At 50.4% G+C, this 26,738-nt stretch overlaps 14 protein-coding genes across 14 annotated transcripts; 11 read left to right on the forward strand and 3 right to left on the reverse strand.

Annotated features, from left to right (window-relative positions):
• Nucleotides 1-440: 440 nt before the first annotated feature.
• N7506_007441 (uncharacterized protein) lies at nt 441-901 on the forward strand (the record flags this gene model as incomplete). Its single annotated transcript, XM_056956734.1, has 4 exons — nt 441-571; nt 620-688; nt 741-806; nt 862-901. 4 exons carry the CDS (start codon nt 441-443, stop codon nt 899-901), a joined length of 306 nt encoding a protein of 101 aa, XP_056811068.1.
• Nucleotides 902-1,142: 241 nt separating this feature from the next.
• On the reverse strand, nt 1,143-2,702 carry N7506_007442 (MCT family MFS transporter; the record flags this gene model as incomplete). The annotated part of the gene is made up of 4 exons (XM_056956735.1): nt 1,143-1,305; nt 1,361-1,636; nt 1,691-1,796; nt 1,850-2,702. The coding sequence occupies 4 exons, from the start codon at nt 2,700-2,702 to the stop codon at nt 1,143-1,145; spliced, it is 1,398 nt and encodes a 465-aa protein (XP_056811069.1).
• A 679-nt stretch (nt 2,703-3,381) lies between these two features.
• Nucleotides 3,382-3,882, forward strand: N7506_007443 (uncharacterized protein; the record flags this gene model as incomplete). The annotated part of the gene is made up of 1 exon (XM_056956736.1): nt 3,382-3,882. One exon carries the CDS (start codon nt 3,382-3,384, stop codon nt 3,880-3,882), a length of 501 nt encoding a protein of 166 aa, XP_056811070.1.
• A 1,438-nt stretch (nt 3,883-5,320) lies between these two features.
• Nucleotides 5,321-5,677, forward strand: N7506_007444 (uncharacterized protein; the record flags this gene model as incomplete). Its single annotated transcript, XM_056956737.1, has 1 exon — nt 5,321-5,677. One exon carries the CDS (start codon nt 5,321-5,323, stop codon nt 5,675-5,677), a length of 357 nt encoding a protein of 118 aa, XP_056811071.1.
• Nucleotides 5,678-7,605: 1,928 nt separating this feature from the next.
• Nucleotides 7,606-8,058, reverse strand: N7506_007445 (uncharacterized protein; the record flags this gene model as incomplete). Its single annotated transcript, XM_056956738.1, has 3 exons — nt 7,606-7,791; nt 7,826-7,888; nt 7,993-8,058. 3 exons carry the CDS (start codon nt 8,056-8,058, stop codon nt 7,606-7,608), a joined length of 315 nt encoding a protein of 104 aa, XP_056811072.1.
• A 1,903-nt stretch (nt 8,059-9,961) lies between these two features.
• On the forward strand, nt 9,962-10,159 carry N7506_007446 (uncharacterized protein; the record flags this gene model as incomplete). The annotated part of the gene is made up of 1 exon (XM_056956739.1): nt 9,962-10,159. One exon carries the CDS (start codon nt 9,962-9,964, stop codon nt 10,157-10,159), a length of 198 nt encoding a protein of 65 aa, XP_056811073.1.
• Nucleotides 10,160-13,124: 2,965 nt separating this feature from the next.
• Nucleotides 13,125-15,285, forward strand: N7506_007447 (Zn(II)2Cys6 transcription factor domain-containing protein; the record flags this gene model as incomplete). The annotated part of the gene is made up of 6 exons (XM_056956740.1): nt 13,125-13,223; nt 13,319-13,490; nt 13,568-13,735; nt 13,789-14,294; nt 14,344-14,478; nt 14,530-15,285. The coding sequence occupies 6 exons, from the start codon at nt 13,125-13,127 to the stop codon at nt 15,283-15,285; spliced, it is 1,836 nt and encodes a 611-aa protein (XP_056811074.1).
• A 456-nt stretch (nt 15,286-15,741) lies between these two features.
• On the forward strand, nt 15,742-16,568 carry N7506_007448 (esterase/lipase family protein; the record flags this gene model as incomplete). Its single annotated transcript, XM_056956741.1, is given in 2 exon segments — nt 15,742-16,374; nt 16,389-16,568. 2 exon segments carry the CDS (start codon nt 15,742-15,744, stop codon nt 16,566-16,568), a joined length of 813 nt encoding a protein of 270 aa, XP_056811075.1.
• Nucleotides 16,569-17,182: 614 nt separating this feature from the next.
• Nucleotides 17,183-18,660, forward strand: N7506_007449 (uncharacterized protein; the record flags this gene model as incomplete). The annotated part of the gene is made up of 2 exons (XM_056956742.1): nt 17,183-17,762; nt 17,906-18,660. The coding sequence occupies 2 exons, from the start codon at nt 17,183-17,185 to the stop codon at nt 18,658-18,660; spliced, it is 1,335 nt and encodes a 444-aa protein (XP_056811076.1).
• A 362-nt stretch (nt 18,661-19,022) lies between these two features.
• On the reverse strand, nt 19,023-19,286 carry N7506_007450 (uncharacterized protein; the record flags this gene model as incomplete). The annotated part of the gene is made up of 1 exon (XM_056956743.1): nt 19,023-19,286. One exon carries the CDS (start codon nt 19,284-19,286, stop codon nt 19,023-19,025), a length of 264 nt encoding a protein of 87 aa, XP_056811077.1.
• A 537-nt stretch (nt 19,287-19,823) lies between these two features.
• Nucleotides 19,824-21,041, forward strand: N7506_007451 (uncharacterized protein; the record flags this gene model as incomplete). The annotated part of the gene is made up of 1 exon (XM_056956744.1): nt 19,824-21,041. The coding sequence occupies one exon, from the start codon at nt 19,824-19,826 to the stop codon at nt 21,039-21,041; it is 1,218 nt and encodes a 405-aa protein (XP_056811078.1).
• Nucleotides 21,042-21,824: 783 nt separating this feature from the next.
• N7506_007452 (alpha/beta hydrolase) lies at nt 21,825-23,964 on the forward strand (the record flags this gene model as incomplete). The annotated part of the gene is made up of 3 exons (XM_056956745.1): nt 21,825-22,167; nt 22,215-23,683; nt 23,737-23,964. The coding sequence occupies 3 exons, from the start codon at nt 21,825-21,827 to the stop codon at nt 23,962-23,964; spliced, it is 2,040 nt and encodes a 679-aa protein (XP_056811079.1).
• A 336-nt stretch (nt 23,965-24,300) lies between these two features.
• Nucleotides 24,301-25,287, forward strand: N7506_007453 (class II aldolase/adducin family protein; the record flags this gene model as incomplete). Its single annotated transcript, XM_056956746.1, has 3 exons — nt 24,301-24,511; nt 24,576-24,883; nt 24,931-25,287. 3 exons carry the CDS (start codon nt 24,301-24,303, stop codon nt 25,285-25,287), a joined length of 876 nt encoding a protein of 291 aa, XP_056811080.1.
• A 570-nt stretch (nt 25,288-25,857) lies between these two features.
• N7506_007454 (uncharacterized protein) lies at nt 25,858-26,693 on the forward strand (the record flags this gene model as incomplete). The annotated part of the gene is made up of 4 exons (XM_056956747.1): nt 25,858-26,058; nt 26,106-26,314; nt 26,362-26,433; nt 26,483-26,693. 4 exons carry the CDS (start codon nt 25,858-25,860, stop codon nt 26,691-26,693), a joined length of 693 nt encoding a protein of 230 aa, XP_056811081.1.
• Nucleotides 26,694-26,738: the final 45 nt, after the last annotated feature.

The following is a 26,738-nucleotide window of genomic DNA, read 5'->3' on the forward strand; positions in this document are numbered from 1 at the left end:
TATCAATATGCGAAATTACGACATTATTCAAGTTCATCGAGTTCGAGCCGTACTCCCACGTAAAAAACAATAAATTGAGTTCATGTATGAGCTGCCACTCGCATACTAGCGCTCAACACAGCCAATCGGCAATCTACACTCGCCAAAAGCAAACGGTAAGCCCCCTTGTATTCCGATCTTTTTCCAAGGCAATCCAGCCCAATCATGAAATCCCGCATCAACCCATACATCATCTGACCCGACATGAGGTCATCCATGTTTCATTTAACTACAGCCACGGCCGTCGATCTATTCTCACTTTCCCACTCTTATAGCTATTCTCTCATACAATTACTCAGTACAATTATATCACATATCATCATCCTTCCAAATCACATCTTACGTGTCGTATCAGACAGCACACCTTTCATCACTGATCGACATTACCCACCCACCCCACCATGCAAGCACTCCCCCGACCTGTGCTTCGTGTAACCACCAACCTACCATTTCTCCGAGCTTTCTCTGTCGCTCCGACTATTATGGCTGCGGGTGATCTAGGCTCGACGAAGCCCAGAGGCTACATGGCGGAGTATGCGCAGGAATTATGATGACGTCATGGATATCTGACACTAGGCAGGAAAGACGCATTTACCAAACGTGAAGCCGCTCATGAAGGTATTTACATTAAGCAGCTTGAGTTGGACAAGTAAGCTCTCTGTCGACGTTATCCCTGTCAAATTCATTCTGACACACTGTAGGGTCCAGCGCCTTCGGGCGAAGTTGAAGGAGCAGCGCAAGCATATGGATGAGCTGGACAAGCATCTGTAGGTTTTTGACTCTTTGGGTATATTGCTAGAATCTATCACTGAGACTTTCTAGGGACGAGTTCACGAAATCTCAAGGCGGCGAACAAAACTAACCTCACCGATTCCCGAGGCCCCGGTCCCTACTCGTGGTGTCATACGATGCTACAACGCGGACATTCCGTATTTTCCATTATCGATATGATCACATTCAAAACAGTTTGGTCCATACTCCGAGCGCACTGCGCATGATTGTTTCCATATGTGCCAATTTCAATTTCGAATTAACATGAAACAATGAAAGAACATTTTCAACTTTTGGGACATCTTTTCCGAGGTTCCGGTCTTATCCTTGCTCTAGATTTTGGCATGCCATCTCCACCGATAGCTCAAACATGCCCATCGTGCCATGACAAAGAATCCAAGAGCAACGACTAACACGCTTCCGAGGTATGCCACCATGGCTTGTTTGCCGACTTTATCGAGCATCTCGCCACCAATAGGGATACAGATCAAAGTGCTGAACTAACGTTAGCAAGGAATGATATGTGTTTATGAACCGGGTGAAAACTCACGCAAAGCTGACTATTGAATAGGTGAGTCCGAACCTTCCGCCTACTTCACTGGCTTTGGAGATTTGGCCGATGCAGGCCGGCGCTAAGCTCAGGAATGACCCTGAAGCGAGTCCGAAGATGGTCGAGAACATGTATAGACCCGGCAGCGTGTTTCCGAATGGTAGCCAGATTACGAATACAGCAAGTATACCCAATGCGATCAGAGTTGCTTGGGTGTTGATCCTCCCGTAACGATCGGCCACGCCGCCGGCTACGAGTCGACCGATTGTGGAGGCTCTGTGGGAATATGTTAGCATTTTGCACTTAGAAGATGGAGTGGTTTCGACATACATGCTCAGGACTGCCAGAAGGATGACACTGTCGCTATTTGAAAACCCCTGCATCACGACGTATGTTGGATAAAGACCCAGGCCAGCAAAGACCTCAAGTTCGAGTCCTAGCGCAATGTCAACGTTTCTTCCCTCTTACTCGGTTTGATAGCCGACTTACCAAAGATACCCAGCGTCAACCAGGTGAATCTCGCATCCTTCAAAGAGCGCAAGTTGACAGTAGACTTGCTTCTACCCTTTGGAAGACGAGCCTTGACAAACGTGATTCCAATGGCGCACATTACCAGTACCACCAAAGCCAACAACCGGATAGTCCATCTATAGCCCAGTTGCGTAAAGCCCGATCTGAGCATGAATGGAAAGACGACACCGCCGAGACCTGCGCCCGCCATTGAAATTCCAATAGCGAGACCTGCTTTTCGATCAAACCATTGGGTCGGACAGGCCAAGGCGACGGTGCTCAAGAATGCCGTTCCTGTTCCGGCAAGCACACCAAGGGTCAGGACAAAATGCCAGTATAGATAGCTCTCGGCCATCAGAAGCAGGCCGGTGATATAACACGCCGTGCCGATCATCAGGAGATACGTAGGTCCATATCGATCGAACATTGGTCCGATCTGAACAGACACGCTCAACCCGAAGAATGTGAAAAGACCTGGAATCCATCCGACCGCACTGGGCGAGTAGTTCGACAATTGATGAGTAGTCAAATAGCTCTGGAGAATTCCGGTTGTGTTCATCACACCGAAAGTACTCATCAAAAGAAAGAACGACCCCATCACCACACTCCACGATCGCCACCCTCCATCTGGAAAGTGGTCATCTGTACTATGACCCGTGAGATGAGTCGTGAGTGTTGACAAATCCGCCGTGCCTTCGACAACCGAGAAAGCCGACCGCGGCGCCTCTTCGTCAAAGTTCGGATTACGACTCGGAAGGTCGGAAGCGCTGGTGGCGGCCGATTGCCATGGTTCTTGCGGTTCTTGCACAGAAGCGCTGGCCGACTTTTGCATTATCGAGGATGATGAAGATGGTCAATTCAAACCCGAGCTCAGAATAATCCTTTGATATATCTGGGGGTGACTCATGAGGGCTTGCATTAGGTTCAATTTCCATGGTGGTGGGGTGGAGTATAGATCGGGTTGGCCTCCCGAATATGTCAAGGGCGCGGGGGATCCTAGATCTGTGCAGAACTCCAGTATTTTAGGTAGCGAATGTCGACTGCGATGGATCTGGATGCCGTTTTGGGCTTCACATGTGGGCTGTCCCCGTGGCATTTGCGAGTAGTCAACCCTGTCGGTGGTTGTTGGTCGAATGATCTCCGTCGGAGCGCATCCCGAGTGTCGGGAGCCCGTATCGACAATTGGACTTTGCAACTGGGGTAGGATTTAAAGATCCTATTTTTCACTCTCAATCTCCCCAGACAGGATTCAGGCGTCTATACGCTTGTACGTAGAGATCAGGCCTACTTAGCGGTCTCAATTCGTAGATCGGTGGCATGACGCGCCTCGCCACCCGGCCGATGCACCTCCGCGAAAGATCCCGACTCCTCTTCGATCTCAAATTTGAGTGGCATGATTTGGGGATACACCAGCTGACGTAGAAATGACTGGTATAATTGTCCTTCTGTATATATAATCGATCTAGAAATCATAGAAAATCTGCAAATCAAGCACAAACACAAACACAATTATGTCTACCACACAATGCACCCGACTCCTCACAAGGAACATCCCCCAAGTGACCTCAAGGAGACGCCAATTACAAAATCCCCATGTCACCCTCGTTGGTTCCCTACCAACCAATCCCAACTCAAACCCCACCATTGACTCCGATCGTCTACCATACCGGCTCTACGAGCTCTCCCTCAAAAAGATCCGCAAAGAGGCACACGCTGCCGAACCAGACTTGCGCCATGTGATCGCTGGAATCTCAATGCAAAAGAACGTTTCCAGTGCCGTTCAGAGCGATCTTCTTCGTCAGGTTGATGTGCTTGAAAGTCGAAGACCGAGGGTTCCACTCCTTCCGGGCGCCGATGAGCCCTGGGAACATGAAGAGGTTGTCTCGGAACCGGGTTCGCCTTCGGTCTGGGATATGGAGTCTCTTGATCAGGCCCTGTATGAGATGGAACGAGCTAGCAAAAAAGGAGAAGTTGCCAGGACGGTCTGTTTTCAGTTAATAAGTGATATGTGAAAAGTGATTGTTTATGATACCAATGAATGTTATGATCTTATTTCGAATAAGGAGTACATTGTTCTTTCTTCCAAAATTCTGGGCTATATTGTTGATTGAAAATAATTGTAAAATGGGAACTCAGCTGTATTAGCGGATGTCGGAAAGCTGAAAGGTACATTGTCCTTGAGAAATACGAGAAATCACTATCTCGCCATTTTCCAGAAGTTGTTACTCCCACGGCGATTGGTCTTGGAGTGAAAATCATTTTGTGCCACTTCAATCTGACCGTCTTGAGCAGGAAGTTGACCGCCTTGAGTCACGTGAGCCACTTCCGCGGAGCTTGACTTAATCCGGATCCGTCTTCCCGCAGTGTGGACCAGACTTCTTCACTGGGCCCGGTTGGGCCCGGACCTTAAGCCCAAAGCCCAATCAATGGGCTGTGGGCCCTATTGCTCAAGCCCAACCCAGACAGCCCATGTCCAAAGACTAACTGCCTCCAGCATCCCCTGGGTACCTTCATTGATAGCAGGTGTAAGAGAATATCCTTTTTTGTATGAAGATTTATGTTTTCAGAGAAAGTGATCAACATTGTCAACAGTCTGTGAATAGTGACACAATCACCACGAAGGAGGTACACACAATACTCCGTGAAAATTGCTTGATGACTTTGATGAATAGCTCAAACTGGGGAATACCGACCGCGATGAGTTTTGGTTCAGCTGAATGAAAGCTGCTGGCTGAGATTCAAATCTGACCAACACTTGCCACTCGATATCGTGGCGCAATCACGCAGCTTCTCCCTCACTTCTTCCAAATATTCTCAGTTCACTATAACTTAAGCACATTTCAATACCTCTGAGCAATATTTCGCAGTCTTGACATTGTGAAGCTATGATTTTTGATCAATCGGGAGCTAAGAAAGGGTCAAACTCACATGAAATCTCAGCCTTGTGACCATGCTCTCCATCGAAATCAATCTACATCTGATCCTCTGATGGAAATGTCCGAGATCTCGCATCTTTCATGAATCCTTTCAGCCCCAGTAAGCAAAAATTGACTTCGTGTTGGAAGTGCCGCAGACTATCCGCTAATGAATTTTCCTCCAGCGCTCAATCAACATATCGCTACTCTGAGCAGCTCACGCCGGCTTTCCAAGCTAAATGAGCAGGTCGATATTTTTCACAACCTAGCTGTGTTCATTGAAGACGACGAATTCCCGAGGTCCATTCAAGCAACCACCTGGGCAACCGTGGAGTCACACTTGAATTTGAACTGACCTATTGCTCCCAGATACATCAATCCTCCACAAAATATATTGATGGTGATACTCCACCCATATGGAAATTGTCGACTATACAACATCTGCCCGACCTTAGCAGAAAGGAAAACCTACCATCTACCGAAAGAATCTATCTTCAACCTCTTGGCGAAGATTGCTACTGGCATCGCAGTCACAATGTCGTCCACGGCTCGCCCCCAACCATCTCCATATCTTGCCATTATCTCAATGAACCTCGGAAACTTGAGCAAAAAACATGGTATGGAATTCATGGTGTCGGTCCTTGAAAGGCCTAAAGAGGTCGAGTTCAATCCGTCAACACGAAATATGCATAACGAGAGTATCGGCTTCAGGCGCGAATGCTCGAAGGACTTTGTGCGACGAAACGACTATGCGAAATCGAGAGCTGGTCTGGAAAGAGAGGAGTTCGAGGTGGCTACCATCGTGATCGCAACCAAGCGACTGCACAGTGGCGGTACAAGGCCTCTGTCATCCAAAGTGCCGATGATCAAGTCCTGGCTCACCCTCCGTTGAGGCCCGATCGGAGTTCACTTTTTTGACTCATTTTTGACTCACCCAGAGTACTATTCGGCCCACTCTCGGGTGTTGGGTTTTGCAGAAAAGCATCCTATGAGACCATCTTTATGATGTATCAACTTCCCAAGGGTGCATACTTAAGGAGCGCAGAATGATCCGTCAAGCGACGTCAGAGAAAAATGGCCCGGAACTGATTATGTTCGCTCGAAGCCTTGCTGTGCTTGCTGTTCACCGCAAGGGGCGGGATATATCGATGTTTGTATCCATATCTTCCGGGAACCAGTCAAATCGAGTGACTTCACTATGCAATTCCTCAAGCAAGAGCGTTCAAACTCTTGATTGCGATTCTAATCGTGATTATTGACGACTGACACTGGATTCGCGTTGCGGGTGTCTTGCCGACATTACCTGGCACATGTGAAGTGGTACGTTACACCTGATTGATGGCGCGTGCACCTTCCCATTATTGAGACGTCGCTGTGATACTCTGCCCCAGGCTTGAGATTTCGCTCCTGGGGTCTAAGTATCAAGACCCATTATCGATCCTGCTTGGATCCCGAGCTCACAGAATGGGCATCCTATTCCTTCGGCCTTCCTCCCACTACCCCTGTCTACCCGAGCTTCAGTTATCCGATTCAGATTATGCGGTGCATCCCAGAAGACTCCCAGACAGATTCTTTAGAGCAAATATCGGCCAACGAATCTCATGCTTGGGGCATTCGGAGCGTCACATGGAATACGGAGGGAATGTTCACTCTCAAATCGCAAAGAGTTGAGATCGCAAACAGGTCGTTCCATCCAGTTCCATAACCTCGGGACAAACCTTGCCATTCAAAAAAGAGATGCTGCAAGCCAGCATCCATGATACGGATTGTGGCTTCTCGTCGTTCTATGTCGACACCTGGATTTCGCGTCGCATCCATTAATTGCCCAAAAAGTTGTCAATGGTTTTCTCACAAAGAGCACGCAAGAGGGCCTGATTGAAAATTCTTTGGACGACCACAGCCTCGTCATTTGGGGAGATAGAGAAAAGACCTCTGATGCGAGGAGGTGTATCAGAAGTCCCTCAAAATTGTGCCAGGTTGAGAAAATGACATGATCAACGAGCTGAAATGTTTGTTCAAAAACGTCCACTGCAGCTCTCAGGTGGCCTCTGTGTGATTGATACCAACGCCGTGTTCGATAACTTTTGCCTGAAAGGTCTCTTTCACCTCCACGCCGATTTAACATAAACCAGGGCCAAGACACACGCTCGCAAGATAGCCAAACGGCAGATGTGCTCAACAAGTATGGTCTACATGGCCGTTTTCAACAATAAGCTTCTACCAAAGTTCCGGTCCGCATGATCTTTGAGTCATTTTCTCTCTTCCAAAAATTGTCAACCACTGCTCCCCACATCTGGGCCTTGAGTGCTACTTCATGGTGACAGAAGAACCTCCGGCTGAAGGAGACGAGGCTCAGGAAGATGATATTGGCACAAATTCTTGCCGCTTGCACGCAACGGTCAACTGTCATGTCAATTCACTGCGCTTTCTGTAGAGCAGTGGCAAAAAGTCGCAGCGAGTACACGGCCTCAGATGTTGAATCTGGGAAAGTTTTACCCGGGGAAAGGAATGTTGATAGTACTCAAGCACAAAATCTGACTCTTTTACTCGAGTCATCGTCCATTGAGCTCCTTTCTGTTATCTATCGAGCACGACAGCCCCACGCTTCGATAGGGGAGGTTGCGCAAACTCGTCGACGAGAATTTCAATGCTGGCTGGCATCTATATGCTTGGGGGAACCAAGAAACGACTCCTGAGCGGCCATGAAGAGTTGTTCGAAATTATTCCCAGACAATTCTTGCATCTGTGGCGAGCCTCGTCATCTATTTCCGTCGCTTTGGCAGACGCAAAAGATGACTTGAAGAACGGCCTTGGTATATGTCACCACATAGCCGCAGCAGAGTCACTATCGGTACAAATCTTATATTGGAAGGGGAGTGCTCCAGTGGAGGCATCGCGACCGACACGGGCCATTTGACAGCCATTGTTCAAAGATCCTTGCAGCAACAGGATACCAGCACGGAATCGCTTTCTGCGGACTCTGTCCCGCCCCATTTCGGAACCAAGCTACGCAATGAAGACAATTTCGAAATGGACATACCTCTCGGCTTGGGGTGATTGGTGGTAAATCACGACTACCTATGGTAGACGCCTTCGCCAATACCTGGGTGGGTACATTATTCTGTACCCCGGGTCTTCTCGCGCACCAAATATAAAAAACCATCTGCATCCAAAAGTCATCATCGGAGAAACCAGAAGGGAACTTACTGTGTTCAAAATCTCTGACGAAAGGTCGTTCCAATGGGCACTGGGTGCACAGTTCCAAAAGTCCATTTCAGAAAGTGATGCTACTCGGGCTGGATAGCACTCTATATCACCAGCTGAACATGGAGCTTCGAATTTCGCCGCTTGGAGGAATGTTTCCTTCAAGTTTGGGTACATGTGGTACAGAATAGAACGCATGGCCGCTGACTGGGAACCGTCACACTCGCTCGTGCGATGAACTTCAAAAACTGGTCCGATTGCACCACCACCACTGGGACAAATTCAATCTACAAAATGAGTTTGTCAGAGCTCCGATGATATACCTTATTTGTGGATGGATATTGAGACAAACCAGTGGCAATTCTGGTGTCTGGGTGCGGAATGAAAAATCGAACTTTGGCTGAGTTCGAACTTCTAAAGCATATGAGGCGATCCAACGGAACAAGCACATTTTCTCGGTTTATGTTTATTCCAGCAGCAATGAGGCCATTTCGCTCTGCTCATTTTCAACCACCGATGCATCAAACAAATAGTTCAGGCGGTTGGCACCGATACCGTCCTTCGCGACGCAGTGATTGACGCCTTGCACTATTACGACAACGCGCGTCATGTTAAAGAGGTCATCGAAGGCCCACGTGATGAGGACACCTTATACGGTTGGAGACATTATCTATGAGCCCAAGAAATGTGCGGATGGGCTATATCGTTACAAGCGCCCCCTGAACAACTCGTGAAGTTTCCTCAAGGGAGAGAACGTTACGCGCACATGATCCAGATGAAGCGAGGCAAGAGACTGCAGACAGACTCGACCACGAATTGCTGTCAGGGTTGATGAAACTAGGAGTTAGACTGCCATCGGGGTCTAGGAGCGAAGTTCAAGCTCCCTGGGCGTTCTTGGTCGAATCCTCTTATTCCTCCAACGTCGCTTTGCCTATTCAGTTCAACATTGATTTGCTTTGTTACATGCTGCATCTTGATGCTAATCTCACTTCTGCGTCGACGATGGGGCGCCTTTCCCGGAGGGAGGGAGGGGGGGGTGGGTTTCCAATAGCTGGGGGAGCTACCGGATCACCAGGATCGATGTCAATCAAATCCAGTAATCGATGCCACGCAGACATCCTTGCTTGGCCTGCACCAATGTGCAATAAGACCAAACTCAGCGGCACCAGTCAGAGCAACAGGAAGATATTTTCATCATCCCGCAGGTTAAGTTGCTGGAAGCTTTATTCTCGGTCAATTCACCGTGAAATTTATCGAAACCCCCGCAGAGAAGCTGCGAAGTGAAGATTTCGAGAAATTATCATGAAGACACGGGTAGCGTGGACGACTGATGAAGAAATACCTCAATACTGGCTTCCTGCACAGAATCGACATTCGCGCAGGGAACCGCTAGTTTCTGGCCAGTTGCGCAGCCAACTACCAGTTCTGTGGCATCGCGGTCTCATTGAAACAGAAGGAGCCGCCGAATAATTATTGCGCTCTGGGGCTGTTTTTGAAAAAGACAACTACCACGAATTGACCAAAGGGTGCCATCTCGTGTGGCATGAGTCACTATTAGTCGTGCTCCACCCACATCGACTTGTTCTTCTGGCTTACAGTTGAGAATCCAAAGTTTCGGGAAATGACCATCGCAAAGACGCAGTAAAGTTGTCGATACTTTTACCCACCCCGTGATTGGTGGTACGAAGCCACCCGATACAAGAGTTCAATCGTGGATCAATTATGAAGTTGTCTCGTTTATCAAACCATGATTGGAGACTTCTCGCCCACCTCACCTCATAGCGGCTGAAGGGATGCCATACGCCCAACAGGGGGGTTGGTGGCCCGGCTGCAAGTCTGGCAGCGAGTGATCGACGCCGAGAACCTGACGATCCCGGCAAGCTATACCCGGGGCTCAAACCCGTCCTTCCTCTGCGATGCCGCGTACAACGACCAGGCGGTGATACATCGCCACTTCATCAATGGCTCCAACATGCCGGATGACCTGCTGGTCGCGAAAGATCTCCTGAAGGAAAGGAAGCTCCAGTTATACGTCGCACTGCGAGACGGACGTGACCTCTCCGTGCAGCCAATGGCACGCGATTGGATCAGGGAACCGCGGAGCATGGACTGGATGCACCTGGTGGAGGCTCCAGTGAGCGAATTTGGTGTTTGGAAGGGAAGTTTGTGACGGTCGAGTCATGGACTGGGCATTGGCTGAATGGTCCAAACTTGCTGAAACTGAAAAGCTCGCAACCATCCCAATCAGACCGAAAGTCTGCAGAGAAAAAGAAACACCTTTCTACATGGTGTCTTCAGCCACGAAGATGGAGAAGCCTTTCACTCGATTGACTATCACTGCAACTATGATGTCACGCGACGTGCTATAAATCATTGCATCTTTCCAATGCGGCATTTACCCATCTACCGAAAAATTCTTGACAGAATCGACAAGGAGAATTCATTTTTCAAGTCGCTCTTAGGACCTAGCCGATGGTCTGACTCCAAATGTTCAGCTCTTTCGGAAAATGCGCGGAAGATTTGAACACCGGTTAGTGGTGGTACTACACTTGTCGAAATGGAAAAGCCCTCCGGTAATTGCCGCGAAAATGCCAATTTTTACCGCGAGCTGAATTGAGAAGCTGAATTAGGCTCTACTCAAGACATCATGAATGAGCACCAGTCAGCCAGTGAGCATGGTCGACGGTTCTTCAATCGATACAACGGAAGAAACTTGAATGGGCGAAGTAATGCCAATGCGACGAAAGCCAAGACAATGGCGAGATATCTCAATCATAGTGTCAGGCTGGCCACATTGTCACATTAGAGCTGGTTCAGAAGCATCTACCGGAACACGATTTGAATGAGAATCTAGGACACAAAAGCGACAGAAAGTGCAGAGCCAGCACACGCCTTCTAGAGGACTCAGCAACGATGACTGGGAGAATCCTGTTGCCTGTGATACATGACCTGAGCCATCACAGGAGTGACATACCCCAAGGTCACTCAGCTATTACAAGAAAGATATTCACCATGCTATATGAAGGAATTCTCATTTGAATTGGGCGGTGAACTAAGTTCACATATAATCCAGTTAGAAGACCTTGACATGGAAGACACCATTCTACAATCACGACCACGCAAAATCAGCCCGCAAGTCAAGTACCGAAAGTGAAAAGAAGTACGCTTGCGCCCCGGCCTATGCCTGCGGCGTTCGACACAGTGCTTTAGCCCATCCAGACCTTTGTCTGCTTTAGATGACTCGAAGTGCGTCCAGTCTACAGGCCACAGCGACTTATGAATGAAGTGCGTCATCAAAATCATGAAGCAGCAACTACAATGGTAGAGTCCTTTTTCACTAAAGACCACATGAGAAGACACCCAAGGATCATCGCAGAAGAAGATCAGCTGCCAGCCAAACTGGCTAGAGATGGAAACGTCTGAACCCATCAGCGTGAACAACAGACGTCGAGCCAGAGAACTCATCCCCTTTGCAGGAAGAGATTGATTAACGAACAACAAACATCAACCAATGTTCAATCGTCAATCGCAGAGGGGGCCGCTGGAAAGGGACGTTTCTTGATCCCTCCCGATAAAGTGACGCTGTTCGTCTGCAATGGCATCTCTACGTTGGTGCAAACGTCCAATGAAAGAGATCCAACGCTACATTCTGAGACGTGGTTGTATGTTGAACGTTTGAGACAGTCTTTGTTAATATGCAGTCAGTGTCTCATCTGGCGAAGGATGTGAACAACTAGTATCATTTCCGAAGAATCAATTCCCAAATGGCGCTGAATGGAACATGTCCCTCTCAGCGCATTTAGTGGCGATGAGAACAGCGTGATGAAAGTAGGACGGCTGATCTCAGCTCACGGGGTCTGTTGAATCTCCGCAGATTGGGAAGAGATTGCTCTGGATCCACAGTTGTACCAGGCATCGGGAAGAAGTTGAGAATGAGAGGGAGCCGTAGCCAAAGAGGAGGAAGTCTTGAAATTCGACCTTTTGGCTCTGACCAATGTCCTCGGGTGTTACAGTACAAGACGGACAGCACCCGACGGAGAAGCAGCAAGATACCTTTATCATTCCGCTGGCCAAGTTAAACCTCGTCCAGTTTCCCAATACACCCAGTCCCACAGGGGAAAGATTCGTGGGAGGGTCTGTCGTCTGTCACGGGCTCGAGCGTGTCAGGTCACGTGTACATCCACTCTCTTTGGCCTAGCTGTTAGTCTTTTCGCAATGTCCTCTTCTGCCATCCTCTTGCCTCTGGGTGAAGGCCGTCTTACAGGGGCGACTCTGGTGGTGCCCGGGATCCTGACAAGGTGATCATTCGGATTCTGAAAGGGATGAAGGTATTTGAAAACAGCAAACTTTTCATCATAATTTATCGAAGTCTCGTTGTCCAGTTTAGTACGGAGTACTCCGTAGAAGTGAAGTAAAATGTTCCCCTGCAGGAAAACACTGCCTTCGGGTAGTTGTTCAAAAGGGTTGTGGGGAGTACGGACAAGCGCCATGGAAGCCAAGGTACCACTCTCTGGCGAATTGAAAAGGGCCGAAAAGTGTGCCTCGTACAATTGGGCTGTCAGTTAATAGTACGGAGTATTACCCCTGGCACCTGCATGAGACAAATCCGGATAACGAATAAGGAACAAGTCCCTCGTGTCGTAGGAATTGCTCAGTTCATTGCCGAGTACGGAGTACGCAGTACTCCTTAGATTAACGAATGTTGCACAATGCCCCAATTTTAACGTCTAACATAATGCATCCCATGCTGTCATGTTTCATAAAATAGGACGAGGAGTATACTTCGGAATGGTCTCGTACTCGGATTTTTGTTTGTGGCGGCACATCATTACCTCATCAGGTGAGACCAAGTTGCCGAGGTCCCCAAAGGGTCCAATGACAACTGCCCCATGCAGACCCGTTCCCAACGGTGGAGATCAGTCCACTCCGCAACGGCCAGTCGCCTATCATAGCCCTCTGCTGGGGGCAGCTAACGTGCGACTAGCAGAGCAAACGTCCCTCCGAGAAACCAAATGCCCCACCCTCGAGCTGGCAGATCTCGGACTCCCCCTCGGAAATCTCACTCGCCTAAATCCTGTCGTGCCGTTGGCCCAAGATGACCCTTCCTTTCTCCCCATAGCTCCCCCTGCCGCGCCATGGTCGGTGATACGCGACACTTCCTCGATTCAAGAGCCAGGAAGGCTCCGAACCGCCAGTCACGATCCTGCAAAGTCTGCCGGCTCCGCAAAGTCAAGGTCCGTCCCAGTGCTCAGATCGCCTTCGGCTCGCTCCCGCCAACCCTTTACCCATGCGTCCCACCGTGCGTGATGAAGCGAGCTAACGTCACCAGTGCGATCGTGTCAAGCCCTGCCACGCCTGCTGTGCTCACGGGTACCCGTCAAAATGCGTATATGAGAGTGTCCCGGATGACGAGGCGAAGCCGATAAGTCAGGCGGAGGAGATACGCAATCTGCGGTCGGAAATCCGAGAATTGCGCTCGAGGATCGATGATAAACATGACGGTACGCACTGCTGGACCCGCTTGATCGTGGCGAACGCAGGTGGGTATGCAATGGTGGCTGATACTTTATTTGTGCAGGGGATGGGGTCCAAGATCTCCAACGGCTCGATCGGCTAGAGAGCTTATTTGAGTCTATTCGCTCTGCGCCGATACAGACGGTTGACGACTTGGTTCGAGAAATTCGCACTGCACAAGTGGGACTCAAGAAAGACCTGGTGCCCGTGGGACCCTGGGAAGGAACAGAGGGTATGCTTTTGAATTGTCTCTCTTTTGTGAGGGGTACATCTGACGCTCTACAGCATACGAATCTTATCCTTCGCCCAACTCGGCTGTTCTGCCGACTCGGACTCGTCTCTTGCTGAATTCGCCCGTGCCAGACTTTAACACTTTGCCTGGTGAGGACGACGATGACAGTGACTTGGAGCGCATGTCGGTGGGCAGTGGGAGTGGCTCTGACTCTTCTGGCACAATATCAATTATGAATATGCAGCAGAGACCAGCTGTCGATGTGTTTGTAGAGAGATTCGTTGATGCATTCAGCCCCGAGGTCGACATCAAGTCGGGACGGGCAGGTGCATTGCGAGCTGCAGCTGGGATCCGCATGTTTTCACCACTTATCACTGATGCGTTCGAGGCGGTCTCGGTGGCGTTCTTTGGTCGTTCTGTTCAGAACAAGCAGATTGAGGCCTCGGGCTTCCGACTATACCCACGCGTGCTGCGTGGATTACAAGATGCTTTGGTGGATCCAGAAAAGTGCAATGCAGAGTCAACACTTGTTACCGTGATTCTATTGCTAGCGTTCGAGGTGGGTCTCTTTTTTTTAGCTTGGCAGCAAACAGTACTGACTCCAACAGAGCGTTGAACGCACAACACAAAGTGGTGTATCTGCCCACGTCAGAGGAGCTGTAAAGCTCATCGAACACCGTGGACCAGAAAACCATATGTACGGTGTCGAGCACTTACTGTTTACGGAACTCCGACCATACTGGGTAAGCTCGCAGCCTCTCCATTCTCTTCAAGTATAATCTCTAACTGCTTAGATCGGTGGAGCATTGGCCGCTCGACAACCCTCATTCCTGGCACGAGAAGAGTGGAAGACTATCCCATGGTCGGCAGGCACGACTAAAAAGGATTTCCTCCATCATCTGCTGGATCTTGCAGCAGATATCCCTGGCTACCTGGCTCTTTCTGATGCCTTTAAGGAAGCCCAAAAGACCTCCGTGATGGGCGCCCAGGAGGCAGCCGTCAAACAGTCCACTATGTGGAATGGCATTGGTGAGCTAACAGCCAAATTCTACCAATGGTACGAAGATTGGGTTGTCACCTACCCCGACGGGCCACCAGAAGAAGTCGAACAGACAGGCGATCAAGGATTCCCCATCTTCCAACGGCGAAACCTCCGCAACGGGGCTACATTCACCCCGTCTCGGTTCGCCTATCCGAACCTGCTCATGGCACAGACCATGTGCCTCTACTATTCCTTCCGGCTGATTCTTTCCTCGGTTGACAACCGACCTCATGATCGCGTCTCCCCTATGGAGCAGTACGATCTGGGATGCGGAATCTGTCGCTCCCTGGAATTCTATATCCTAACTGCCCCCGGTAACATGATCAACCGACTCGCGTTCCCCACTCGAGTCGCATGGGAAGCGTTCCCCGACGGAGGCCCCGAGCGCCGATTCATGGTCGAGGTGCTACATCTAGTTGAAAAGCGACATGCCCTGGGGCTCTGGGGCAGTGCGATGCCCGAGTTATCTACGCGAGAATCCTCACCACTAAATACGGGTAGTCCGTAAAGTGGACGGTCAGAATTGAACATGAAATTAGCGAGTTAGACCCAATCTCAATTTTTCGGTGATGATTTGGAAGAGCGAAATCTCAGCCCCACCTTCTTCAGCTCGGAACATCCCACTGAAACGGAATTAATTTTCATTATTTTGGCAATCTTGAGTGAGGCGTCTGCTGCCGAAATTGATGTATCCAAAAGCAATCTGTCATACGTCCCTCTATTGGCTGAGATGGAGAGATCGGCGATGGATCTTGACCAAAATGGACCAGGATCTTGCCGCGGTCCACTCTGCGCACCAATCACCGTACCGATCGATCGATCAACAATCGATAGTTCGGAGCTGATGGAGCGCCGATGGAGCTGATGAGGGAAAAGAAAAACAGGGGAGGTGCCTGAAAGGTTATAAGTTGGCATCCATGGTACCGACCGTTTTTCTTCCAACGGTCATCCCATACATCACAGCATGCCCTCGTTTACCCGTTTGGCTCTCTCTGCCCTCGCGGCCACTGCCGCCATCGCCTCCGGGATCAACGACTTCTCGTGTCAAAGCGACTCCAACCCAGTCGTCTTCCTGCACGGTCTGGGCGCCACCTACTATGAGGACTTGAACTTCATGCAGTACTGGCTGCAGAGCAAGGGCTACTGCACCTACGCCAAGACCTACGGTGCCTACGATGGCTTCCCCTTCGTCGGTGGTCTCAAGGCCATCAACGAAAGTGCCCCTGAGATCGCTTCCTACATTAAGGAAATTACCGAGAAGACCGGCAAGGCCAAGGTCGACCTCGTCGGCCACTCTGAGGGTGCCTTCCAAGCCCTCTACGTCCCCAAGTTCGAGGGCGTCTCTCACCTGGTCGACAAGATCGCGGCTATCGCTCCTCCCACTCACGCCACTGCCTTCGCTCACATCTATGACCTTGCCTACACCTTCGGCAACTCCTCGCGCACTGCTGTCAGCGAGGTCCTTCACCTTGTCGGTTGCGCTGCTTGCGACGACGTTGGTCCCGATGGTGCTGCCGTCAAGCGTCTGAATGACGGCACCCCTATTGCGCAGCCCGGTAACAAGATCACCATCATCGCCTCCAAGTACGATGAGCTCGTCACTCCCCCAAGACCTCCTTCATCGATGAGGATGCTGTCTCCAACACTTGGATTCAGGATACTTGCCCTCTTGACCCCGTCGGTCACATTGGCGAGGCGTATGACTTGAACGTGTGGCACTTGGTCCGCAACGTGTTGGATGACACTCCTGACCGGAAGTTCGTCTGCTTGCTTGGATCTCCTGGCAAATAAGCCAATTTTGCATATACATAGCATTGTACTCTGTTACTGTACATTAATATACCAGTACATAATACCTAATCAAAATTTGAAGGGGAACACCCTGTATCCCGTCACTTCCAGCATCCTCTGCAGTCTGTTGCTTCTCAGTAATTTCGGGGTCATCCACGTCCTGTAGAGATTGGGTCAGGTACAGTGAGAAAGCACCAACCAAATCCAAGCAGATCGGTCAACCTTGGAACCTTGGAAAACCCGCGACAGTGGGGTGGCCCACAGACCAATCGCGGGAAACCTCTTCACGAAACGTTCAAAAATGATAGCCTTCATCTACGAAGCTTAGGTCATAATTCAATCACACGCGGTATGTCATAACGCTCTCTCGTCTTTGCTTTCGTCCAGCCGAACCACGGGTCGGGTCAAGACATGCAAACACGACTCTCATCTTGAGCTCTCCCTTGACTCTTCTCCCAATTAGCTCGACCATCTCAATTTCTTTCTTTCCTTTCACTCTGATCCTCTTCACTTCTCCAAATCTTGCATCCTTGCATCCTTTCTTACTCCACTTTGACACGCGACGGCACATTACTTTTTCCGACTTATCGCTTATCGGGCGAACAAAAAAAAGTATGGAGGACTCCTTCAAGTCCGAATCCCACTCTACTCCGATCTCAGAGCAATGGGAATCATTGAAGACAATGCTTCCCGAGCCTGAATCAACCATGTCCGCCAACGATGACCTCGAGGCTGAGATCCTCAAGGCTCAAGCCCAGCTCACCCAGCTCAAGAAGCAACGCGAGCTTATTGACATCCAGCAGAAGGTCGCCGAGGAGCGCAGGGAGCTGCAATTGGCGCGGGATAGGCTGCTGGCTACCACTAACGGATTGACCGAAGCAGCCCTCGCCGCCTCTTCACCTGCGACAGATGCAAAGGCCCGTATCGAAGGACCACAGAAAAAGCAACGCGTCGCCCACGACCCGCCCACCGGCCCCTCGGGCCAAAACCCTCCCCGCCGTCCTTCGGACCCTCAAACCCCTTATCCTGCTCCGCCAAAGCCTGCACAGCAGCAGCAGCAGAAGGCCCAGCAGAAACAGCCTAAGAACCAAGGCAAACCTGTTCAACCAAAGCCTGCTCAGGCTAAGCAGCAGCCGAAAGCTCAGCCGAAAGCTGCCCCGGCGAACACGCCTGCTCCTAAGCCTTCGCCAAACGGTTCTAATTTGAACCCCAATGCCAAATTCAACGCGAATACCATCGCCGTCGCCCATTCCAGGCTTGATACCACTCCCAACCCAACCCCCCTCCCCCTCCCACTCTAACTCCGAATAACAATAACCAATCGAATGACAAGCCAGCCGGCCTTAGCCTGGAGCAGCTGCGCCAACTCGCCGCCGCAAGCCGCACCCCGTCCAAGGCTCCACAGGCACCAACAGGACCCGCAGCGTCAGGAAGTAACCAGACTCAGACTCCAGTGAAACCATTCAACCGGCCCACGCAACCCTCCTCGGAATCCAGAGCCGCAAACCCACCCCCAGTCCCCAACATAGTCGTATACAACGGCCGTACACTGGGCGAGTTTAAGAACTACACCGTCGGTATGGAAAGTCACTTCAAGAAACACCCAGAGTGGTACCGAAGTGAGGAGCACAAGTTATCGCGAGCCCTGAAGCACGTCTCCCTAAGCCTGGAGGAACGCTTCTTAAACTACATTCGCAACCAGCCCGCTAGCGCAAAGACCTGGGAGACTTTCTGCGCCTTTATGATCGAGCAGCTGCAAGGCGGTATTCGACCAGATATCGCTAAGGCCAGATACAATGATAGCTATCAGCGACCTTCGCAGTCTGTCACGGATTTCTCGAAGTGGATGATGCAGTGGCCGCCGCATTTCAATAGCAATGATTCCGAGCGCGATCGGATGCGTCATCTTTTTGAGCATCTTATGAATCGTGTTCGCAATGCCGCGGAAAAGAGTCATCTTGATTTCGACAACTATGCCGACTTCGTGGATTACTTGCAGTGGGTCGAGGACTCGCTTGATAGTCGGGTTGATGAGTTTGGGCGTCGGGCTAGGGATGGTCCTGCGTTCTCTCGCAAGCGGGCGAGGGATTGAGGGTGGTAGTGCAGCTTGTCTGTCTTTTTGCGATTGAAGCCTTTTTTCTCTCTTAGCATCTACGGGTTGGATCTTGGCATTGCCTTAGTGTGATGCATATCGTTTATCCATTCATCTCGACATCTTCAATGACTTTTACGCCTTATGCAACCGGCATTACAGAGCATAGAAGCATTTGAAGCAAATCAAACCAATTATTATTTCTCGTCTTGTCTCTCATTAAGCGTGTAAACATACCATCTCTTGCCTCATCTCTCATTTCTCATCTTCCATCTCTACCTTCAACTCTACCCCAACCTCCTTACAACATACTATGGATCCCAGCCGAAGACCTCATAACCGCCTCCTCAACCTGCTCCCTACTAGCCGCAACCGCCCGAATCGACTGCCCAATCCTCTCCCCAATATTCTCCTGATCCCCCCCACAGAGCCCTATACTCCTCCTCCTCAAAATACAACGCCTCATTCTGATGGAAGCCCGCGAGAATCGTCGCATCAGGCTCCCCGCGACAACACGCACATCCCAAACTCTCGTCCTCAACCGGCACCTCGATCGTCCCGTCTGCAAGTCCCCGCTTCAGGAGATCGTAGGTCGACCCATATATCTCGTAGATCGGATCGTCCATTGACTGGTGCGTCAGTCGGACTTGCAGAGGTGCGTGCTCGCTGTAGCATCTGTATCCGAGGGATAGCCAGAGGCGGCCTAGTGTGTTTAGATCGCCGGTTCCTGTGTAGTGCGGGTGTTAGACCCAGTAGCCGTATTTGGGGAGGAAGGTGGCGGTTAGGTTTGGGATTAGGTGGGTGATCTTTTCGATTGCTTCTGGGAGGGGGAGGGTGGTGAGGGATTGGATGTGGTCTTGGAGGGTTGTCATTTTCGATTGTAAATAGTGATATAGTAGATAGTTGTAGATAGTTACTATGAGATGGTTAGATGGGATATCTCAGGATGAGGTTAGGACTGTAGAGAGGGGCAGTGAATAGACGGTTCCAAGGTTACTTATTCTAGTTCTGCCCATGGGTGCCTAACTTAGGTGTTGAGGTGTCCGAGGCGCCTCACTAAGAGGGTATCCACTTTTCCTCGGCAAGTGGGTATTTATAAAGACCTTGCGGCGTACGTTTGTTTAGTACTTGTTTGTCTGTTCCAACTTTCTGCTCTTCTCGCCATGATTGACCCACAGTATAGATTCTTCTCAGAGGGCCAGGGCTATTTCGGCCCCAGGGAAGACCCTGTAACCGAAACTCACTGCAACGTCTGGGACTGGGATCAGCTGCGATTGATCAAAGTCAAAGGAACTGCTAAGCTTTTTCCACCCGAAGAAGACGTTGAGACCTCAATTCTTGCACAATTTGCCGATTACCTCTCTCCAGAGGTTCGCGCAATTACAGTCAATGATGATGGGCTTCTGACTGGAGTTTCGACAGACCCGGAGGAAGATGATACATTCTTCATCGGATATCTTCCTCTATCACTCTGTCAATTACTTGCAGACTGTCCGACTATCTACCTTCCTCAGCTTCGAGAGCTTGATCGCCTTGGACCGGGTGTCGATCTTATGCTCTATAATGATCAGAGGGTTGCATTCAAATTCAACCCATTGGGTATGCCTCGACGGCTACAAATGTCATGGAAGGAAATGAACCTTCTCAGCAAACTACCTCCACACCCAAATCTGATACGGTTTGACCGTATTGTTCTGGAGGATGTGGAGTCTCGAATAATTGGATTTACAACGAATTACATCCCAGGTGGAACTCTGGCTGATTCAAAAAGGCCATTCCGATTCGAATGGCTACAGCAGCTCACTCAGCTGGTGGATGATCTCAACCTCGAATACGGGATCATGCATCAGGACATTGCACCAAGGAACCTACTCATCGACGAGACAGACAATATCATTCTCTTCGATTTTGACTGGGCCGCCAATGGCAAGGAAGGTTTAATGGATAATCGAGACGATGTGTCCGGTGTCGTCTTCGCACTATACGAAATCATCACCAACGACACACATTTCAGCAGCATCCCGCACTGGGACAAGCATATCGACATGGTACAGAATATCGAATGGACTTGTCGCCGCGAACTAGACTCGGATGTATCAAAGTTCCGCGATTTTCTGAATGAATGGGTAGCGACAAGAATCGACAGAGCCATGGAGCGATATCTCAATGCACCCAAGCGGCTTACATGGCCGGATCTTCCAACACCTCCAGACTATAGTGTGCCCTTTGAGCTAGGTCGCACAAAGGACAGGGAAATTGTTTGGCAAACGGGCCAGCGTTCGAGGCGCATTGCGTTAGAGAAGGGGCAATATTGCTTTCGGTGGGAAAGGCCACCACAGAGCAGGTTGCTGAAGGAGGCTAAAGATGGATGTAATAAGTAGCCAATGAGTTTAAGTGGTCAAGGAAACCTTGGAAGTGATCAGGACTCAGCCCTGGAGATTCATGGTTCAGGCGACCCCTTGCTCTGTCGGCTCGAGCAGATATTTTGGCCTTTGAGTCAGATCTCCAACTCTTTTTGTCTACACCAGAGATCCACGGCTTGGGTCATTTGCTCAACAGGGCCACGTCCCTTGTACCACCAAGCTTCAGTCTCGGCGCCATAGTCCCTGAATTCACACTGTGGGCGATCCCTGTGCCTGCCTAATTCCCTTGAATGCCATTAATCCTCCAACCTATATTTCGTGTTGCACTACCTTAATGTTTATTCGTGCCAAGGTTGTACATCCGAATCTTCGTGCATATTGCTGTCAGCGCATTTTCACTTTCATCTAAACCTTGGAATGTGTACGGAGTACTGTGCCAAGATCAAAAGCCTTATTCAAAGTTGAACAATTGGAAATAGTGTGCTAATGGCAGTGTATATAATTACATTTCGCCTGTTTGGGGTTCGCCCACATATGGTCAAAGCCACATGACCCGAGCACAAGCCCCAAACAAAGTGTGGAATATGCAGGTCTATCACCGTGGCCCATCAGCAGTCGAGCATTTCTCATCAACTTATCTTTGCTTTTTTGACGAATCACGAAGACGAATCAAAAGCCGGCGATCTCGATGTAAGGGAGAAGAAAAAAAGAGGGAGACGGCTGAAGCCCCCACTTATCGATCGACCCAAGACCCATGGAACCGATGGTTTGTTGGCATCTCCCTTTTGCACCGTATCCCCCATGGAGAAGTTCAGATTCAAGGATCGCAAACCACAGGCGCGCTGGGCTTTGGGGCTAGTCGCGGTGCTGGCCTTCTTGACGTGGCCGGGGATCGATTTGGGCTTCGGTGGTGCCTTTGTTGATCCGTCGGAAATACCCGTCACCTGGGACCAAATCACCCCGTCACAATCGCTGCACTACCACAACTGCGGAGATGAGTTCCAATGCGCCCGGTTGGAAGTCCCAATGGACTATAATCGGACGGATGGGAAGGGTCGCTCGTTCGTCTTGGCTGCAGTCCGATTACCCGCTAAGGTCCCTGTCACAGATCCAAGGTACGGGGGTGCGGTGTTGATTAATCCCGGTATGTTCGGTGGAGAAAGGTCGACTGGTTCATACTAACGGGAATAGGTGGCCCTGGTGGTCCGGGGACTATGCAGGCCTTTGTATCGGGTCGCAATCTCCAGCTCATTGTTGATGCGGAGCGGGACCCACGGGATCCCGGGGGTGAAGCGGTCGATAAATATTTCGATATTATCGGTTTCGATCCTCGGGGCGTGGGATCCACCACGCCTCCGGTAATGTGTTTTCCGGATCCAGTCTCTCAGCGGAATTGGGAACTGCAGGTTTCAGTCGAAGGGATGCTGGGCAGCGGATCGGATTCACTGCTGCGAAACTGGCAGCGGACTGAAGCGCTGAACTCCGGTTGCTCGGTGTGGGATATGTCCAGCACAGACTCGGACGAGCAGATGATGTCTTTCCTTAATACTCCGCTCGTCGCACGCGACATGTTGACCATCATCGAGCGACACGGAGAATGGCGTGAGAAAGAGGCTCGCAAAGTTGCGAAAGTCCACGCGTGTCATGGCGCCGATGATGCCAGCACAATGCTTGAACGCACTCGATGGCGCCGTGGGGAAGAGCCGCTGTTATATTGGGGTCGCTCCTATGGCACACTGCTAGGCACGACTTTTGCATCCCTTTACCCGGACCGGGTCACGCGAGCCGTTCTCGACGGCGTGGTTGACATGATCAAATACTACCAGGGTATAGGACCAAACCCGATTAACGATGCAGATGCCATCTTCGAGCGCTTTGGTCAATACTGCAACCAAGCCGGTCCTGACAGCTGTCCATTCTATATAGATGGCGGCGCGGAGGCTATCAAAGAGGCGTACTGGGATCTTGAGCAGCAGATCCTCAACTTCTCTTTCCCAGTTATGGCGTCTGCAAATCGCGGACCCGAAGTGGTGACCTGGACAGACATCAAGGCAATCCAGCGTGTTGCCATCTACCAGCCCTTGCTTGCGTTTCCCATCTTAGCAGATCGGATGAGCGAGTTGGCAAAGGGAAATGCAGTCCCGACGGCCGATTTCAAACACGGCAGTCATTTTGGCGCATGTCCCTCTAACGAATGCAGTCGTGCGGGGCCGTGGTCTCCGGCGTGTGCGACCTCACAGGACAACATGCTTTACGCGATGTCTGGCATAATGTGCTCGGATGCGGAGTTTATGACCACTCTCAACCAGCAGCAATTCCAAGCGAATTGGGCTAGCCTCATATCCGATAGTGGAAGCTTGGGAGATTACTGGGCGCAGTTACATCTGAGCTGTGTTGGATGGAAAGCGAAGCCCAAATACCCATTCAAGGGTAAGTATCACCGTGAAAGATTTGATTTCTCGCTGACCGTCTCAGGGCCATGGGGTACTACCACTGCCCACCCGATGCTATTTGTATCAAACACTCTTGATCCAGTGACTCCTCTATACAGGTATCTGCCCCTACCCTTTAACATCATCACAAGCGCTCACAGTATTAGTGCCAAACACATGACCCAGCTCTTCCCCGGATCTGGGCTACTCCAGCAAGAATCAGAAGGGGTGAGATGTCCCCACAATCTTTGTTTATGTATGTGGCTAACATTTCCTGGCAGCACACTACACTGACCGCGCCATCGGTCTGTGTTGCGAAAGCCATCCGCCACTACTTTCAGACCGGTGATCTTCCCGATGTCGGTACCCTCTGTCAAGCTGATCTCAAACCATTGGTCGGTGCCCCCAATGAAGTCGAGGCCGTCAGTTCAAAATTGAGCCCGGCCGACCGTAAGCTATTTGGCGCATTGATGGCGGAGGTACGGCAAGGACCCGTTTTCCCCGTGTAGCCTTGGATCTCTCCATATTGGTATCAATCTTGACGACTTAATGTATTCACGACCCAGATGCTGTGCGGCCTACTGCGCAGTTGGTTTTTTTCGGCGATTTAATAGACTTCGGTATTTTCTAAACACAATGCATTTCACCTCCACTGCAGCAGATCAAAGAGCGGTCACAGTGCAAGTATGTCATAGGATATCCGGTTCGGATAACTTCCATCAACCTCGGCCAATCCCTTGTTCTTGATAATCAGCAACCCCGCATCCCTGGATCGGCTCTTATTTTCTGGAACCTATTTATGTATCCTCATTTTACATTCTAGTAATCCCTGCATAACACTTACAATGGCTCCCCCAACAGCGACCGAGACCGTCACCAACACTGTCACCATGCAGGCACCACAGTCCTCCCAGGCAGCGGGTGCCGAAAGGACAAACATCAAGATGCAACTACCCAGTGTGCCCGTTTTCGAAGATAAAGTAGAAGAACGAGAATACCTCAAAGGCCGCCTCGCAGCGGCTTTCAGAATCTTCGGCGATAAGGGTTACGATGAGGGTATGTTGTTACTTTACTTCACTTCACTGCCAGCAGAGCTTCCGACTAATCAAATAATCAACAGGTGTTGCTGGACACATTACCGTGCGCGATCCAGTGGATCCCTCGACATTCTGGGTGAATCCATTCGGCACCGCGTTCAAATTAATGAAAGCATCGGACTTGATCCAGGTCGATCATGCCGGAAAGGTCATTGCAGGTGGTCCGAACAGGATGCTCAACGCCGCGGCCTTCATGATCCACTCCGCTATTCATTCGGCACGACCGGATGTCAACTGCGCAGCACACAGCCACAGTCTGTACGGACGCGCATTCTGCTCGCTGGGCCGACCGCTCGATATCATCTCTCAGGACTCTTGTGCTTTCCACAATGTGAGTTCCCCCGATATATATTTGTATTTCTCCGCTGACGAACTCAGGACCTTGCACTCTATGATTCATTCAAGGGTGTCGTGCTGGCTGAGGAAGAAGGACATAATATCGCCAAGGCGCTGGGGAATAAGAAAGCGGCGCTTCTGCAGAATCATGGATTATTGACTGTCGGAGGAACGATTGAGGAGACGGTATTCTGGTTCGTGAGTCTGGAGAAGTGCTGCCATGCGCAACTCATGGCGGATGCCGCTGCTGCTGGGCGTGGTGGAGAGACCGTCAAGATTGACGAGGTGGATGCCGCCTTCACGTACAAGACGGTCGGCACTCCGAAGGCCGGTTGGTTTAGCGCGAAGCCTTTGTTTGATGTTATTCACGCGGAAACTAAGGGTGAATACTTGGAATGAGACCACTTGTGTCGGTCTGGCGTTCCGGATTCATGGATAATATCGAGGGGAATATTGGCGTGCATAGTGAGCTGCAGTTCGAAACAGCCTTATAAACCCTTTCTCCACATTTCGGAATATTTGTCCCCGCTTTATATTGCATCGATATTGCTGCCAAACATAACTTTGTCGTAGAGGCACTGGCGGCGTAAATGGATACTGCTAAGTTGGCAGATGGGAGAATTGCGGAGAATTAACTAATGAAAACCCATGAGATGAGATGAATGCACCAACGAGGGCCTCTCGACTCTCAAGCTCGGTCTGTTTCATCCTTCAGTCCGCCGTTAGGCTTGTTTTAAAGTGAAACATCTAGGGTTCGGGAGAAGCTCCGTATCTAGTCAATCCGCCCACTCAAGGCCTAGGGGTATACGCCCACTCAAGGCCTAGGGGTATACTTGGCAGCCAGAAAAGTTATTAGAAGACACTGTATTGTTCATCAATAATTCACTTCAATCGTTTTCTATAATTTACACTCCTCTGACTTAGGGAACCTCGAAGTTTACCTTTTGTTTACTCAATTAGCCATTGACAATGCGTTTCATTCTCCCGTTCCTTGCCGCCGTCGGCGTTGCTTCTGCCAGACTTCTCGAGACTGTTGAGAAGAGAGATGATACCTGGGGTGGAAGCGTCTCTCTCGGCCCCTCTAAGTCGACTATCGTCAACGCGGTCACTACTCTGGTCCCCGGAGCCGCTCCCCCCACCCAGGATGGAGTGCTGTTCCTTTGGCCTGGTGTAAGTGGTTGCACATCCCTCATATATTCCAGAACTAAAAAATGTAGATGTCCAATGGAACCGGCGACTTGATCCAAGCCACCCTCGAGAGCTGGCCCAGCAACTCCTGGTGCGGTGCCTCTTCCGGTCAGTGGTGTGTGCGTGCCAGTGTCTTCGGAAGCTTCGGCCAGCTTGATGGCGATGGCGCCGCTGTCAGTGGAACTGACCAGGTTCGCATCGAATACAACTTGGAGTCTGATGGTCAGACCTGGAAGCAGTATGTATCGCGAGAGAATGATTGAAGGTAGCGACTGACAAGCACAGGACTGTCTCCAACGGCCAGACTGGCAAGGTTCTCTCCACCTACTCCCATGCTTCCGGTCCTTACATGCGCGGGTGAGTTATCAAAGGAATTGTTACATGAAACTATACTGACTCGTGGTAGATACGGTACCGGTACTGAGTGCAACGACGGTTGCTCTGGAACTATTGCCGAGCAGAAGTACTTGAACACTGTTATCACTCTCGCTGAGGCTGATTCTACCTTTGGCTCTACTATTTCTAAGGCAGGTGGTGCCGCTTACAGCGGACTTACTTCCAGCCAGGGTGGTAAGGTCTGGACCATTTCCCAGATCACCGTCCCTGCCATGGACTAGATTAGTGCTGTCTGAACGGAGTGTATGATATGGGTGGGGAGCCAT

This window comes from Penicillium brevicompactum (genome assembly GCF_028827555.1).
Source record: "Penicillium brevicompactum strain IBT 35665 chromosome Unknown utg000005l_segment0_segment0, whole genome shotgun sequence".
NCBI classification, from domain to species: domain Eukaryota; kingdom Fungi; phylum Ascomycota; class Eurotiomycetes; order Eurotiales; family Aspergillaceae; genus Penicillium; species Penicillium brevicompactum.